General features: G+C 45.2%; 1 protein-coding gene across 1 annotated transcript in view; it reads left to right on the top strand.

Moving 5' to 3' along the window:
* The window catches only part of LOC126260056 (uncharacterized), a 389,315-nt gene that overhangs the window by 340,151 nt on the left and 32,744 nt on the right, over positions 1-16,420 (top strand). The window contains exon 7 of the mRNA XM_049957248.1: positions 12,573-12,834. Within this exon, the coding sequence (XP_049813205.1) occupies positions 12,573-12,834 (262 nt within the window). The remainder of the gene's footprint in view (positions 1-12,572; positions 12,835-16,420) is intronic.

Genomic DNA, 16,420 nt, shown 5'->3' with positions numbered 1-16,420 from the left:
TCTTCTAAGTTGTTTGGCCAATGCTTGTAATTTCTGCTTTTTTTCATCTAATTGCTCTATCGCTTCTTGTTGTGAGATTTTACCTAACGTTTTTCGTTTTTTTTTTTCTGACATTTCATTTCTTATAAATTGTGTTAGCTGTCCGATGTCTTTTCTCAGTTTTTCTATTCTGATCTGTAGCCTGTGTTGCCATGCTGGTTTTGTGGGTTTCTTCTGTATGTTGGTTGGTTCTGATCTCTGCCTAGTGTGTATATTTAGTGTAGTGAGTGCTCCTATGTAAACCAGTAGTTGTAACTCTTCCATAGTAGTGTTTTCATTTATTTTGTTGTGTATGATTGTGTTGATAGTTTTTATTGTTGTTTCGACTTGTGGGTTATTTGGCGGTCTATGCAAGAATGGTCTTATGTCTGTATTTGTGTCTTTGTATTCTATATATGTCAGCTGAAATTTTTCTTCTATATCTAACATGTGTGTCACTTTGTGTTCTATTTGTGCTTGTTCTGGTGGCTGTCTTAAGATTTCGTTTTCCTTTGATTGTTTAATTGATGCGTGTTGTTCTTTATTATTATTATTATTATTATTATTATAAGGGACTAAAACTATCGTCGGAAAAAACACACTTCATGACAAATGTCAGTGATGCCCCTCAAATCATAAAATCGTAACACCACAATATCAAAAACAAAACTATTTTAAATACCAAGGAGAACGGATACCAAACAATACAAAACAGAAGATCGCCATATAAAACTGAGTACATAAAATGAGAAATAAAATAAGAAAAACATATATAACAAAGAAAATTTGGTCCCGGAATACAAAACTAAGACACTATTAAACATTGGCAAGTTCTGAAAAGTGTATGCAAGATTTGGGGATTCTTAAAAACTGTAATAGGTTGAAAGAAGAATTCTAAGGAAAATATTGGGACCTAGAAGTAATAGTAATGTTCAATACAAATTGAGATCGAACAGAGAGCTGTATTTGAGAGTGGAAAAGCTAAATGATGTAATCAGGAAAAGAAGACTATAGTTTTATGGAGACAATACCGAATGAATAATGAAAGATGAACCAAGAAGATCGTGAACTTACTAAACAGCTACGAATCGAAGCCCATGTGGTTCACCGAAATTGACAAAGATATGAAAAACACTGCATTTAGAACGGACATAATACGTAGATAACAGAATAATTATTTAACAGCAGCTCAAAATCAGGCCTTGAGGAAAGACAGAAGTCTGGAAATCGAAGAAAGTGTACAGAGGAAGAAAAGGGACGACGCACTTCAGGAGCAACGAAATGCATAAATGACAATAATAATAATAATACCAAGTGTAAGTAGGCTGTTTAGGTTTTTTATTGGTAACGCCACGTAGCGCTCTATATGAAAATCACTGACTGCTGTGTGCAGTCTGAGGCTGGTCGGCATTGTTGCAATAATCGCTAGTGTAGTGTTGGGCAGTTGGCTGTTAACAGCGCGTAGCGTTGCGCAATTGGAGGTGAGGCGCCAGCAGTGGTGGGTGTGGGGAGAGAGATCGCGGAATTTTGAGAGTGGACGATCTGGACGTGTGTCCATCAGAAAGAGTAAATTTGTAATATTGGATATCATGGACTGATTTTATATATATATATATATATATATATATATATATGCTTTTGAACACTATTAAGGTAAATACATGGTTTGTTCTCTATCAAAAACTTTCTTTTGCTAACTATGCCTATCAGTAGTAAGTGCCTTTAGTAGTTTGAATCTTTTATGTAGGCCGGCCGTGGTGGTCTCGCGGTTCTAGGCGCGCAGTCCGGGACCGTGCGACTGCTACGGTCGCAGGTTCGAATCCTGCCTCGGGCATGGATGTGTGTGATGTCCTTAGGTTACTTAGGTTTAAGTAGTTCTAAGTTCTAGGGGACTAATGACCACAGCAGTTGAGTCCCATAGTGCTCAGAGCCATCTTTTATTTAGCTGGCAGTATTGCCGCTCGCTGTATTGCAGTAGTTTGAGTAAAGAAGATTTTTGTGAGGTAAGTGATTTGTGAAAGGTATAGGTTATTGTTAGTCAGGGCCATTCTTTTGTAGGGATTATTGAAAGTCAGATTGCGTTGCGCGGAAAATATTGTGTGTCAGTTTAGTGTTGATCAGAATAGGGAAAGAGCGAAATGTCTGAGTACGTTCAGTTCTACTCAGCTGTTTGAAAATCAAATAATGTAAGAGGTTTATCAGCACAGTAATTAATAAATTTTTCTAAGGGGACGTTTCACAAGGAGATCCATTTAGTCCTTTCTGGTTCTGCCTTGCTCTGAACCCACAATCCAACATGCTAAATAATACAAATTATGGATATAATATTACTGGAACATACCAACACAAAATGACACATTTGCTATACATGGATGATTTAAAACTTCTGGCAGCAACAAAACAACTACTCAACCAATTACTAAAGATAACAGAAGTATTCAGCAATGATATAAATATGGCTTTTGGAACAGATAAATGTAAGAAAAATAGCAAAGTCAAGGGAAAACACTAAACAAGAAGATTACATATTGGATAACCACAGTGATGAAAAAAGCGATGGAAAAAACAGATGCCTATAAATATCTAGGATACAGACAAAAAATAGAAATAGATAATACAGATATTAAAGAAGAACTAAAAGAAAAATATAGACAAAGACTAACAAAAATACTGAAAACAGAATTGACAGCAAGAAACAAGATAAAAGCTATAAATACTTATGCTATACCAATATTGACCTACTTATTTGGAGTAGTGAAATGGAGTAACACAGACCTAGAAGCACTCAATACACTTACACATCACAATGCCACTAATATAGAATACATCACATACATTTAGCAACAGAAATATTCACATTAAGCAGAAAGGAAGGGGGAAGGGGATTTATCGAAATAAAAAACCTACATTAGGACAGGTAGACAGTTTTCTTAAATTCTTTATAGAACGAGCAGAAACTAACAAAATACACAAGGCTATCACTCATATAAATACATCGGCTACACCACTGCAATTTCATAACCACTTCTACAACCCTTTAGATCACATAACATCAACAGATACGAAGAAAGTAAATTGGAAAAAGAGAACACTACATGGCAAGCACCCGTATCATCTAACACAGCCACACACTGATCAAGACGCATTCAACACATGGCTAAGAAAAGGCAATATATACAGTGAGACGGAGGGATTCATGATTGCAATACAGGATCAAACAATAAACACCAGATATTACAGCAAGCATATTATTAAAGATCCCAATACCACAACAGATAAATGCAGACTTTGCTAACAACAAATAGAAACAGTAGATCACGTCACAAGCGGATGTACAATACTAGCAAATACAGAATACCCCAGAAGACATGACAATGTTGTAAAAATAATACATCAACAACTTGCCATACAACATAAACTAATAACACAACATGTTCCCACATACACGTATGCACCACAAAATGTACTGGAGAATGATGAATACAAATTATACTGGAACAGAACCATTATAACAGATAAAACACCACCACATAACAAATCTGACATCATACTCACCAATAAAAAGAAGAAATTCACACAACTAATCGCAATACAACAAATATACTGAAGAAAACAGGAGAAAAAATTGAAAAATAATCCAACTGGCTGAGGAAGTCAAAGACATTTGGCATCAGGATAAAGTTGACATTATACCAATTATACTATCAACTACAGGAGTCATACCACTCAATATGCACCAGTACATCAACGCAATACAGCTACATCCAAACGTATACATACAACTACAGAAATCTGTAATTGATACATATTCAATTACCCAAAATTTCCTAAATGCAATGTAACATATACCATACAGTTAAAAGGAAGTCACGCTTGATCAAGGTCCACGTCACTTTCCATTTTTAACCAGACATAACGTCTGAGAAAGGAAAGAAATAATAATAGAATTTATGCACAGTCTAAATTGTTAGTTATACATAGATATACTGTAAGAGAAGATGCTATACAGCTAATGAAATCAACTACAGCAACAGCAGATTTCAGTTGAGTGAGTTCATACGACTTTAAAGCCAAATTTATTTCTGCTTTATGGTGATACGCTGTAGAATTAAAGAAAATGAGTTAGTTACACAGTCTAATATTTGTGTCTAAAGAAAGATGGAAATATTCATCGAGAAGCTGCACTTTAAAATAAGTGTTCGCACATAGCTGCACTGCTGCATTGTTGCGTGGATGTCGTGTCTTTTAGTGACATCTCGGTGGCACGTTTGCATCTCTTCATACAAGGCAATACATTTCTTCTTCCTTACTTAATACATCGCCACTGCAACTATGACATGCCACATCATTCTTCTAGATAGTACATTTTCATACTACCGCATTCCAAGCTGACATATATCGTCAAACTGATAATCAAACACAGATCTCAGCTCCATGCTGTTAGAATAAAGTAAGTCTTTGTCTGAACAGTGCAGTTATCTTAGAAGTGCAATAAAAATGTTTACATATTTGTGTTTCCCTTGCTACACCTATGCTCTTTCTGTGTTGTTTAACTTTTACGTCAATGTATCACAAAAATGATATTATTTCCAACTAAACTTTACTCGGAGTGAATCATTTGTACAAACAGTCCGTTACACCACCAACAGAAGGCCTTACTTGTTAGATTAACATAACTTTGATATATACATCATCATACCTCACACTAAATTAGTAAATAAAATTAACAAATTAGCAAATAGAAAGTTGTGCCTTTGTGTTTTTAAAGTGTGTTTCTGAAATGTACGTTAATGTCTTAACTGTGTCATTACATATTATACAAAGACCCTCAGTTCTTGAGTTCATTATTCGGCAGTATTCCTTCATTTTCTGACTGAATTCTGAGATTGTTCTTCGCGCCCCGTCTTCTTCGCGCCCCCCGTCTTCTTCGCGCCCCCCGTCTTCTTCGCGCCCCCCGTCTTCTTCGCGCCCCCCGTCTTCTTCGCGCCCCCCGTCTTCTTCGCGCCCCCCGTCTTCTTCGCGCCCCCCGTCTTCTTCGCGCCCCCCGTCTTCTTCGCGCCCCCCGTCTTCTTCGCGCCCCCGTCTTCTTCGCGCCCCCCGTCTTCTTCGCGCCCCCTGTCTTCTTCGCGCCCCCTGTCTTCTTCGCGCCCCCTGTCTTCTTCGCGCCCCCTGTCTTCTTCGCGCCCCCTGTCTTCTTCGCGCCCCCTGTCTTCTTCGCGCCCCCTGTCTTCTTCGCGCCCCCTGTCTTCTTCGCGCCCCCTGTCTTCTTCGCGCCCCCTGTCTTCTTCGCGCCCCCTGTCTTCTTCGCGCCCCCTGTCTTCTTCGCGCCCCCTGTCTTCTTCGCGCCCCCTGTCTTCTTCGCGCCCCCTGTCTTCTTCGCGCCCCCTGTCTTCTTCGCGCCCCCTGTCTTCTTCGCGCCCCCTGTCTTCTTCGCGCCCCCTGTCTTCTTCGCGCCCCCTGTCTTCTTCGCGCCCCCTGTCTTCTTCGCGCCCCCTGTCTTCTTCGCGCCCCCTGTCTTCTTCGCGCCCCCTGTCTTCTTCGCGCCCCCTGTCTTCTTCGCGCCCCCTGTCTTCTTCGCGCCCCCTGTCTTCTTCGCGCCCCCTGTCTTCTTCGCGCCCCCTGTCTTCTTCGCGCCCCCTGTCTTCTTCGCGCCCCCTGTCTTCTTCGCGCCCCCTGTCTTCTTCGCGCCCCCTGTCTTCTTCGCGCCCCCTGTCTTCTTCGCGCCCCCTGTCTTCTTCGCGCCCCCTGCCTTCTTCGCGCCCCCTGCCTTCTTCGCGCCCCCGCGCCTTCTTCGCGCCCCCGCGCCTTCTTCGCGCCCCCGCGCCTTCTTCGCGCCCCCGCGCCTTCTTCGCGCCCCCGCGCCTTCTTCGCGCCCCCGCGCCTTCTTCGCGCCCCCGCGCCTTCTTCGCGCCCCCGCGCCTTCTTCGCGCCCCCGCGCCTTCTTCGCGCCCCCGCGCCTTCTTCGCGCCCCCCCGCCTTCTTCGCGCCCCCCCGCCTTCTTCGCGCCCCCCCGCCTTCTTCGCGCTCGCGCCCCCCGCCTTCTTCGCGCTCGCGCCCCCCGCCTTCTTCGCGCTCGCGCCCCCCGCCTTCTTCGCGCTCGCGCCCCCCGCCTTCTTCGCGCTCGCGCCCCCCGCCTTCTTCGCGCTCGCGCCCCCCGCCTTCTTCGCGCTCGCGCCCCCCGCCTTCTTCGCGCTCGCGCCCCCCGCCTTCTTCGCGCTCGCGCCCCCCGCCTTCTTTGCGCTCGCGCCCCCCGCCTTCTTCGCGCTCGCGCCCCCCGCCTTCTTCGCGCTCGCGCCCCCCCGCCTTCTTCGCGCTCGCGCCCCCCCGCCTTCTTCGCGCTCGCGCCCCCCCGCCTTCTTCGCGCTCGCGCCCCCCCGCCTTCTTCGCGCTCGCGCCCCCCCGCCTTCTTCGCGCTCGCGCCCCCCCGCCTTCTTCGCGCTCGCGCCCCCCCGCCTTCTTCGCGCTCGCGCCCCCCCGCCTTCTTCGCGCTCGCGGCCCCCCGCCTTCTTCGCGCTCGCGGCCCCCCGCCTTCTTCGCGCTCGCGGCCCCCCGCCTTCTTGGCGCTCGCGGCCCCCCGCCTTCTTGGCGCTCGCGGCCCCCCGCCTTCTTGGCGCTCGCGGCCCCCCGCCTTCTTGGCGCTCGCGGCCCCCCGCCTTCTCGTTGGATACATCCAACAGTTCCGTTATTTTTGCTCTCAACCTCTGTATCACATTTACCGACTCCACACATCCCTATATCCTGATGTACTTCTTTCATCCATTGGACTTGCCTTTACGTTCTCCTGGTAAGTCAATATTGTATTTACAACACTTTGTGGTTTCATTCCCTTAATATGTCCATAGAGAGCCAATGTTATTTTTTCTCTCTGTTAAAGTGTGTTAATGAGATATTTTGGAACTTTTCATATAATTAATCGTTTGGTCTCAAGTGAAATGGAAACGCAACTGCACTTATTTTTATATGTACTGAATTATTTTATTTCAAACTTCTTCGGGCAACAGAACAAAGTAAAAATATTCATGATCATCAACTTCTCAAATTATTTCTCCAGTACATTTCCAATATGAACATCGTGTCATTTCAAAATCAGCTTTCCCATAAAGTAACAAATTAAGGAACAAAACGGACGATAACTATAAACTTAAAGAATCATCGAAGATCATTATACAATGTCTAATGTACTTATAAATTAATTTACCTGATACTTCAACGAACTTAGAGGTTGGAGTTAACAGTAATCAGAAGTTCAGAGTTCTTCGTGTAGCATTTCCGCTTACTGTTTTTTTTTTAATTTTACATGCTTCAATAAAAAATTCAGGATGTTATCTTCAACATTACAGTAAAATCAATTTGAGGACTGTAATATCTTCACCGCAATGCCACAGAAAAATAAAGACTGGCTGGCTCTGAGCACTATGGGACTTAACATCTATGGTCATCAGTCCCCCAGAACTTAGAACTACTTAAACCTAACTAACCTAAGGACATCACACAACACCCAGTCATCACGAGGCAGAGAAAATCCCTGACCCCGCCGGGAATCGAACCCGGGAACCCGGGCATGGGAAGCGAGAACGCTACCGCACGACCACGAGCTGCGGACAAATAAAGACTAATAGGTGCGAAACGACAAAGGAAAGTGTTCTAGCATACATTTAGGACCTCGAGTGAGATACTGCATCTGAAACCGGAATCAGGATGTCAAGAGTTCTTCGAATGTTGCAACAAAATTTTTCCTTCTTTTCACATAAATCCTTCTTATCTGCAGCTCCAGAAAGGCGGTTTCTAGCAATGCATCTTATTTTGCTGTCCGGGAAGAGAGAACCTATCTTCCTCAAATAAGATATTCATGAGTGACGGACTTATTCTCGCTAATCACCGATAGATAGATAGATTTATGCAACATGCATTGCCGAATGGTAGAGAACACTCACTGGCTACGACAGGCTGAATCGTAGCTACAGAGGAGCTTCAGTATCTAGTATCGAAACCTCGGTGACGGCATCAATGGGCCACTTTTTATTGAAGAAACAGTAATCGATAGTATTTACGCCAATTCCCTCAGACACTTTAGCATTGTTTGTTGAAGATAGGTTCCCATGTATCGGTATCAGTATTATGGTTGTCTTGCACATTTTGCTCCAGCACCAAGCCAGATACTGAATCAAACGTACCCACGGCAAGGTATAAGTTTCAACTTAATGGAGAAGTTGTGCAGTTTCAATTTCAAATGATAGAGCACAGCAATTAGTCGTCCTTTTATTGAAGGTTTTATTCGTCAGATCTAGATTTCGGATAGTGCCTAGCCATTATCAATGCTAAAAAATACAAGAAGTACATAGTCGGGCGATAGTATAGGAAGTTACAACTCATGGAATAACCAGTATGGCTAGTACAACATTACATACCATTTCATAGTATCAATACATATTCCAGTACGTCAGTCCCCTGTTGTTCGGGCATCTGTCACAGTTCTTTCAAGACTACTGTGTAATGAAGGTAGGCTTTGCAGAGAACACACAGATTGGCTGTATGGCTCTATATTAACTACGTTATATATAACCTTCAAAGAAGAGCATCGTGGTTAATTGATTACGGTGTTGGACTACCTAGAGGGAGAGCTGTGTTCTAACCCCTCCCGTGCCAAATTCTTTTCCGCTATTCGCTTTATGCAAATTTGTGTCTGTGTCGTTGTGCAGCATCGAGGTGTTGATTCTGCACTCTATTAGCAGCTGAAAAGAAGTGACTTCCGAATGGGAAACGTTTGATGACAAGGCGGCAAGTCAACCGAATCGTCCACTGGAAAACAGTCTGATGTGTTACACACGGCATTAGAGGCAGTACGTGCCTCATATGACAGGAACCTCTTATCGACGCACCTGATTCATACGACTGGTATGTCAGCGAGATACGCCTCCTTGCCCGATATACATATTCATATTAATGTGATAATTCCCAAGGAAATAATGAAAACGTAATAGTTTGTCGCATACACTGCAAGGATTGAAAGTAACAGTTCACAATCACACAGTTTGTCTGTGCTCTGCGAAACATAAAAATAACGTTTTTTGAAGTTGCGTTCCGTTTTGGAAGTCTTGACTCCTGAATTCTTTTAACATACTTCACAGCCGTTTATTTGTTGTTTTCATTTCTGTAACACGTCTATATGGTATCTCGCCTGCTCTTATTATTCATCATATTCTATAACCAATGTATAGTATGGCAGCTGCCAAGACTACAGAGAGAGAACAAACATTTCAATCACCGAACGGACAGTTCATAATGTTGTGAAAAATTGAGTAAATAAATAAACAGTACACACAACGCCGTTGCCATTCTAGGCTGCTGTTTTTTAGCACCTCTTGTTATTGGACCGTTCACCGTTTCTATTTTGCTTTTTTTTAAATTTCAGTACATCTTTTTCCTTTTTTCATGCTTAAGTTGTGTTCAGTTTTCGACGGGCTATCCACGGGGCCATGTTACCACTAAATCTGAAGGGGTGTGATGGGGAGTTTCCGTTGTCAGTATTTGACGTCATATCTCCTGCACTGTATGCCTTACAGTGATATAATTTTGCAGGTACATTCTGTATTAAATGTGAATATTGTCTGCAAACTATGTTGGGAATGCAGTTACTAGTCAAGAAGTAATAAATTAAAACGTCGTGGGTAATCCGGCAGTTTCACTACATGAACAGCGAAAATGAAGCAAGCGATAATCTTTTTTCCTTTCATCGTTTTACGGTGGTTGTCAGGGAGAAGTAGTTTTGTAAAGCTGTCAAACTGTGTGTAAACTCGGCTGCAAGTCATCAAGTGCTCCCATTCTCAGATAGTGGATGAATAACGTATGAGTATTCGCGCGTCGTGGGCTGCACCGCTTTTTCAGTCCTACCCCTTTGATAGGTAGGTGGTTCTTATTACCACAGTGATTCTTTCGTGACACTAGGTGGTTCGTGTACCAAAGTTTGGTTGAAATCGGTCCAGTAGTTTAGGAGTAGATGTGGGACATAGATATATACACAGACTGAGGCGACAAGTCATGGGATGCCTTCTAATATCGCGTCGGACCAACTCTACGTGACATAGACGCAAGTCATATGGAAGTCCCCTGCAGAAATATTGAGCCATGCTGCCTGTATAGCCGACCGTAATTGCGAAATTGTTGCCTGTGCAGAATTTTATGCACGAACAGACCTGTCGATTATGTCCCATACCGGGCGATCTGGGTGGTCAAATCATTCACTCGAACTGTCCAGAGTGTTCTTCAGGCCAATAGCGAAAAATTGTGGCCCGTTGGTATGGCACATTGTCGTCCCTAAGAATTCCATAGTTGTTTGGGAACTTGACGTCCATGAATGGCTGAACATCGTCTCCAAGTAGCCGAATATAACCATTTGCAGTCAATGATCGGTTCAGTTGGACCAAAGGGCCAAGTCCATTCCATGTAGACAAAGCCCAAGGCCTTACCGAGCCACCACCAGCTTCCACAGTGTCTTGTTGACCACTTGGTCCATGCCTTCGTGGGTCTGCGCCACACTCGAACCTTACCATCACCTCGTAGCAGCTGAAATTTGGACTCATCTTACCAGGCCATGGTTTTCCAGTCACCAGTGATCCAACCGATATGGTCACGAGCCCAGGAGAGGTGCTGCAGGCGATGTCGTGCTGTTAGCAAAGCCACTCACTTCGGTCGACTGCTGCCGTAGCCCATTAACGGCAAATTTCACCGTACTGTCCTAACGTATAGGTTCGTCATATGTCCCACATTGATTTCTACGGTTATTTCAAGCAGTGTTGCTTGTCTGACAACTTTTCACAAATGCCACTGATTTCGTTCGTTAAGTGAAAGCTGTTGGCCACGGCATTGCCCGTAGTGAGAGGTAATGCGTGAAATTTGGTACCCTCGGCACACTCTTGACACTGTGGATCTGTAAATATAGAATTCCCGAACGATTTCCCAAGAGGAATATCCCATACCGCGTTCACATCGGAAATCTTGCCACATTTATCCCCTTAGTACAAATGACAGCACTGCTAACGCATTGCGTCTTACACCTTATCTACGTGATACTACCGCCATATGTATACAGGGCTATTACAAATGATTGAAGCGATTTCATAAATTCACTGTAGCTCCATTCATTGACATATGGTCACGACACACTACAGATACGTAGAAAAACTCAAAGTTTTGTTCGGCTGAAGCCGCACTTCAGGTTTCTACCGCCAGAGCGCTCGAGAGCGCAGTGAGACAAAATGGCGACAGGAGCCGAGAAAGCGTATGTCGTGCTTGAAATGCACTCACATCAGTCAGTCATAACAGTGCAACGACACTTCAGGACGAAGTTCAACAAAGATCCACCAACTGCTAACTCCATTCGGCGATGGTATGCGCAGTTTAAAGCTTTTGGATGCCTCTGTAAGGGGAAACCAACGGGGCGGCCTGCTGTGAGCGAAGAAACGGTTGAACGCGTGCGGGCAAGTTTCACGCTTTAGCCCGCGGAAGTCGACGAATAAAGCAAGCAGGGAGCTAAACGTACCACAGCCGACGGTTTGGAAAATCTTACGGAAAAGGCTAAAGCAGAAGCCTTACCGTTTACAATTGCTACAAGCCCTGACACCCGATGACAAAGTCAAACGCTTTGAATTTTCGGCGCGGTTGCAACAGCTCATGGAAGAGGATGCGTTCAGTGCGAAACTTGTTTTCAGTGATGAAGCAACATTTTTTTCTTAATGGTGAAGTGAGCAGACACAATGTGCGAATCTGGGCGGTAGAGAATCCTCACGCATTCGTGCAGCAAATTCGCAATTCGCCAAAAGTTAACGTGTTTTGTGCAATCTCACGGTTTAAAGTTTACGACCCCTTTTTCTTCTGCGAAAAAAACGTTACAGGACACGTGTATCTGGACATGATGGAAAATTGGCTCATGCCACAACTGGAGACCGACAGCGCCGACTTAATCTTTCAACAGGTTGGTGCTCCACCGCACTTCCATCATGATGTTCGGCATTTCTTAAACAGGAGATTGGAAAACCGATGGATCGGTCGTGGTGGAGATCATGATCAGCAATTCATGTCATGGCCTCCACGCTCTCCCGATTTAACCCCATGCGATTTCTTTCTGTGAGGTTATGTGAAAGATTCAGTGTTTAAACCACCTCTACCAAGAAACGTGCCAGAACTGCGAGCTCGCATCAACGATGCTTTCGAACTCATTGATGGGGACATGCTGCGCCGAGTGTGGGAGGAACTTGATTATCGGCTTGATGTCTGCCGAATCACTAAAGGGGCACATATCGAACATTTGTGAAAGCCTAAAAAAACTTTTTGAGTTTTTGTATGTGTGTGCAAAGTATTGTGAAAATATCTCAAATAATAAAGTTATTGTAGAGCTGTGAAATCGCTTCAATCATTTGTAATAACCCTGTATGTATGTGCATAATATGTAAGGATATCACAATGTCCGGCAAACGGACTATATAACGATTGCTGTCATTGCACGTATTATGACAAAATAGTGTTGAGGAGTAACTAAACGGCGAGTGGTTTCGCAGGAAGGACGTGCGCCTGCTGCCAGAGGCGAACCTGCGTCGCAGCCCTGTGTCCTCCATGACGGAGGAAGACCTCTACCACCACCAGTACGCCAGGCCCTTTACCTACACGCCACAGCCTCAGCAGCTGCAGCAGCAGCAGCAGCCGCAGCAGCAGCCGCCACCTCAGGCCCTCCAACAGAGGCGGCCGCAGAGTGACATCGAGAAGCATCCTCAGGCATACATCCAGAAGAAGCGGACGGACAAGGAGAAGCCCCGCGGAAAGGTGAGCTCACCATACTCCACACCTTCGTACTGTTCGGCCCAAATGCTATCGGAAAGTACGATTTTGTCTCACTCCATGTTACCGAGCAGGCTTTGATCTTGATCCCATAGGCGTCCGTCTAGAGCTTGCTCTTGACAGTGACCCAACGTCTGATTTTCTGCACCTATACTCTGAAAGCCTCAAAGTCTGTGGTCGAGGGCGCTCAGGTACCACTGTTATTTTCCCAGTTACCTTTTGTTATGAATGACCGCCGGCAACACTCCTTATAACATCGATTTTTTCTGATTTTACCGCCATCATCATTCATATCATATATATCGTAACGTCCAGAAACGTTTCCACTGACATCACGGGAAATAATTTGATATTTAATCCAGCACACAAATTTATCCAAAAACGTTCGGTATTTAGTGGGACGCTACGCAGCTTCGAGAAATTCATATCTCGTGTATGGTTTGTGAAAAAAGATCTGCCCATACTTGTGATAGGACTCTATACGTCTCGAGTAGGTGGCCACCACTGGGAATAAATCACAGAGGGAGTCCCACAAGGTTCAGTTTTGAATCCACTCCTGTTTCTTATGTGTGTGAATGAGTTTCCACTCAACATCCAACAAGCAGAATTGGTGCTTTTCGCAGACGATAATAGTGTTATAATACATCTCATTAGAGGGAAAGCGACAGCAGAAATGGTCAGTTATGTTTCCCAAACAATTATTAAGTGGTTCTCTGAAAAGACTCGCCTTAAATTCTGAGAAAACACGCTATATTCTGTTCTGTACAACAAATAGTCCTACCCAGCAGTTGATGTAGCACGTGAACGGGAGTCAGTAAGTAGGATAGAACGCTCCAAATTTTTGGTGTTAATGAAACGAAGATATTACTGAGCTTCTGAAACTATTTCAGCCACTTTTTCTCTTCATACACTCCTGGAAATGGAAAAAAGAACACATTGACACCGGTGTGTCAGACCCACCATACTTGCTCCGGACACTGCGAGAGGGCTGTACAAGCAATGATCACACGCACGGCACAGCGGACACACCAGGAACCGCGGTGTTGGCCGTCGAATGGCGCTAGCTGCGCAGCATTTGTGCACCGCCGCCGTCAGTGTCAGCCAGTTTGCCGTGGCATACGGAGCTCCATCGCAGTCTTTAACACTGGTAGCATGCCGCGACAGCGTGGACGTGAACCGTATGTGCAGTTGACGGACTTTGAGCGATGGCGTATAGTGGGCATGCGGGAGGCCGGGTGGACGTACCGCCGAATTGCTCAACACGTGGGGCGTGAGGTCTCCACAGTACATCGATGTTGTCGCCAGTGGTCGGCGGAAGGTGCACGTGCCCGTCGACCTGGGACCGGACCGCAGCGACGCACGGATGCACGCCAAGACCGTAGGATCCTACGCAGTGCCGTAGGGGACCGCACCGCCACTTCCCAGCAAATTAGGGACACTGTTGCTCCTGGGGTATCGGCGAGGACCATTCGCAACCGTCTCCATGAAGCTGGGCTACGGTCCCGCACACCGTTAGGCCGTCTTCCGCTCACGCCCCAACACCGTGCAGCCCGCCTCCAGTGGTATCGCGACAGGCGTGAATGGAGGGACGAATGGAGACGTGTCGTCTTCAGCAATGAGAGTCGCTTCTGCCTTGGTGCCAATGATGGTCGTATGCGTGTTTGGCGCCGTGCAGGTGAGCGCCACAATCAGTACTGCATACGACCGAGGCACACAGGGCCAACACCCGGCAGCATGGTGTGGGGAGCGATCTCCTACACTGGCCGTACACCACTATTGATCGTCGAGGGGACACTGAATAGTGCACGGTACATCCAAACCGTCATCGAACCCATCGTTCTACCATTCCTAGACCGGCAAGGGAACTTGCTGTTCCAACAGGACAATGCACGTCCGCATGTATCCCGTGCCACCCAACGTGCTCTAGAAGGTGTAAGTCAACTACCCTGGCCAGCAAGATCTCCGGATCTGTCCCCCATTGAGCATGTTTGGGACTGGATGAAGCGTCGTCTCATGGGGTCTGCACGTTCAGCACGAACGCTGGTCCAACTGAGGCGCCAGGTGGAAATGGCATGGCAAGCCGTTCCACAGGACTACATCCAGCATCTCTACGATCGTCTCCATGGGAGAATAGCAGCCTGCATTGCTGCGAAAGGTGGATATACACTGTACTAGTGCCGACATTGTGCATGCTCTGTTGCCTGTGTCTATGTGCCTGTAGTTCTGTCAGTGTGATCATGTGATGTATCTGACCCCAGGAATGTGTCAATAAAGTTTCCCCTTCCTGGGACAATGAATTCACGGTGTTCTTATTTCAATTTCCAGGAGTGTATGATTGCTAGTCTTGAAATAAAACGAATCAGTCTCCTGACATTTTTTGCGTATTTCCACCCAGTAACGTCTTATGGATTAATTTTTGGGTCACTCAACACCTGTAAAGTATTAATTGCAAAAAGCGAGCAGTAAGAATAAAAGGCGGTGTTCAGCCGTGGTCGCCATGTAGGTACCTGTTCTAGGATATGAACATTTTAATTGCATCGTCACAATACGCATATTCGCTAACGAATTTCCTCTTAAACATCCATCGCAACGTCAAAAAATTTTGATAATTTTTCCAGTAGCATAAAATGTCTGACAGGTATCAAAGCAAGTTATAAATCTAATATAAAAATCATTTAGCCTATGCAACTTTTTCTATTCCATGGATCTTCCATATACAAATTGGTAGTCTGCAACATCAAGAAAAAAGTTTTTAACTGTAATGCAGGAGTTGGATTAAAAAAGTCTTCATTAATGTTAATACACTATTGGCCATTAAAATTGCTACACCAAGAAGATATGCAGATGATAAACGGGCATTCATTGAACAAATATATTATACTAGAACTGACATGTGATTACATTTTCTCGCAATTTGGGTGCATGGATCCTGAGAAATCAGTACCCATAACACCACCTCTGGCCGTAATCTGGGCATCGAGTCAAAGAGAGCTTAGATGGCGTGTACAGGTACAGCTGCCCATGCAGCTTCAACACGATACCACAGTTCATCAAGAGTAGTGACTGGCGTATTGTGACGAGCCAGTTGCTCGGCCACCATTGACCAGACGTTTTCAATTGGTGAGAGATCTGGAGAATGTGTTGGCCAGGGCAGCAGTCGAACATTTTCTGCATCCAGAAAGGCCCGTACAGAACCTGCAATATGCGGTCGTGCATTATCCTGCTGAAATGTAGGGTTTCGCAGGGATCGTAACACATCTGAAATGTAACGTCCACTGTTCAAAGTGCCGTCAATGCGAACAAGAGGTGACCGTGACGTGTAACCAATGGCACCCCATACCATCACGCCGGGTGATACGCCAGTATGGCGATGACGAATACACGCTTCCAATGTCCGTTCACCGCGATTTCGCCAAACACGGATACGACCATCATGATGCTGTTAACAGAACCTGGATTCATCCGAAAAAATGACGTTTTGGCATTCGTGCACCCAGGTTCGTCGTTGAGTCCACCATCGCAGGCGCTTCTGTCTGTGATGCAGCGTCAAGGGTAACTGCAGCCGTGGTCT

The sequence above is a fragment of the Schistocerca nitens genome, chromosome 5 (assembly GCF_023898315.1).
Source record: "Schistocerca nitens isolate TAMUIC-IGC-003100 chromosome 5, iqSchNite1.1, whole genome shotgun sequence".
NCBI classification, from domain to species: domain Eukaryota; kingdom Metazoa; phylum Arthropoda; class Insecta; order Orthoptera; family Acrididae; genus Schistocerca; species Schistocerca nitens.
The sequence above is the reverse complement of the archived record's forward strand: the minus strand, read 5'-3'. Positions and strand labels throughout refer to the sequence as shown.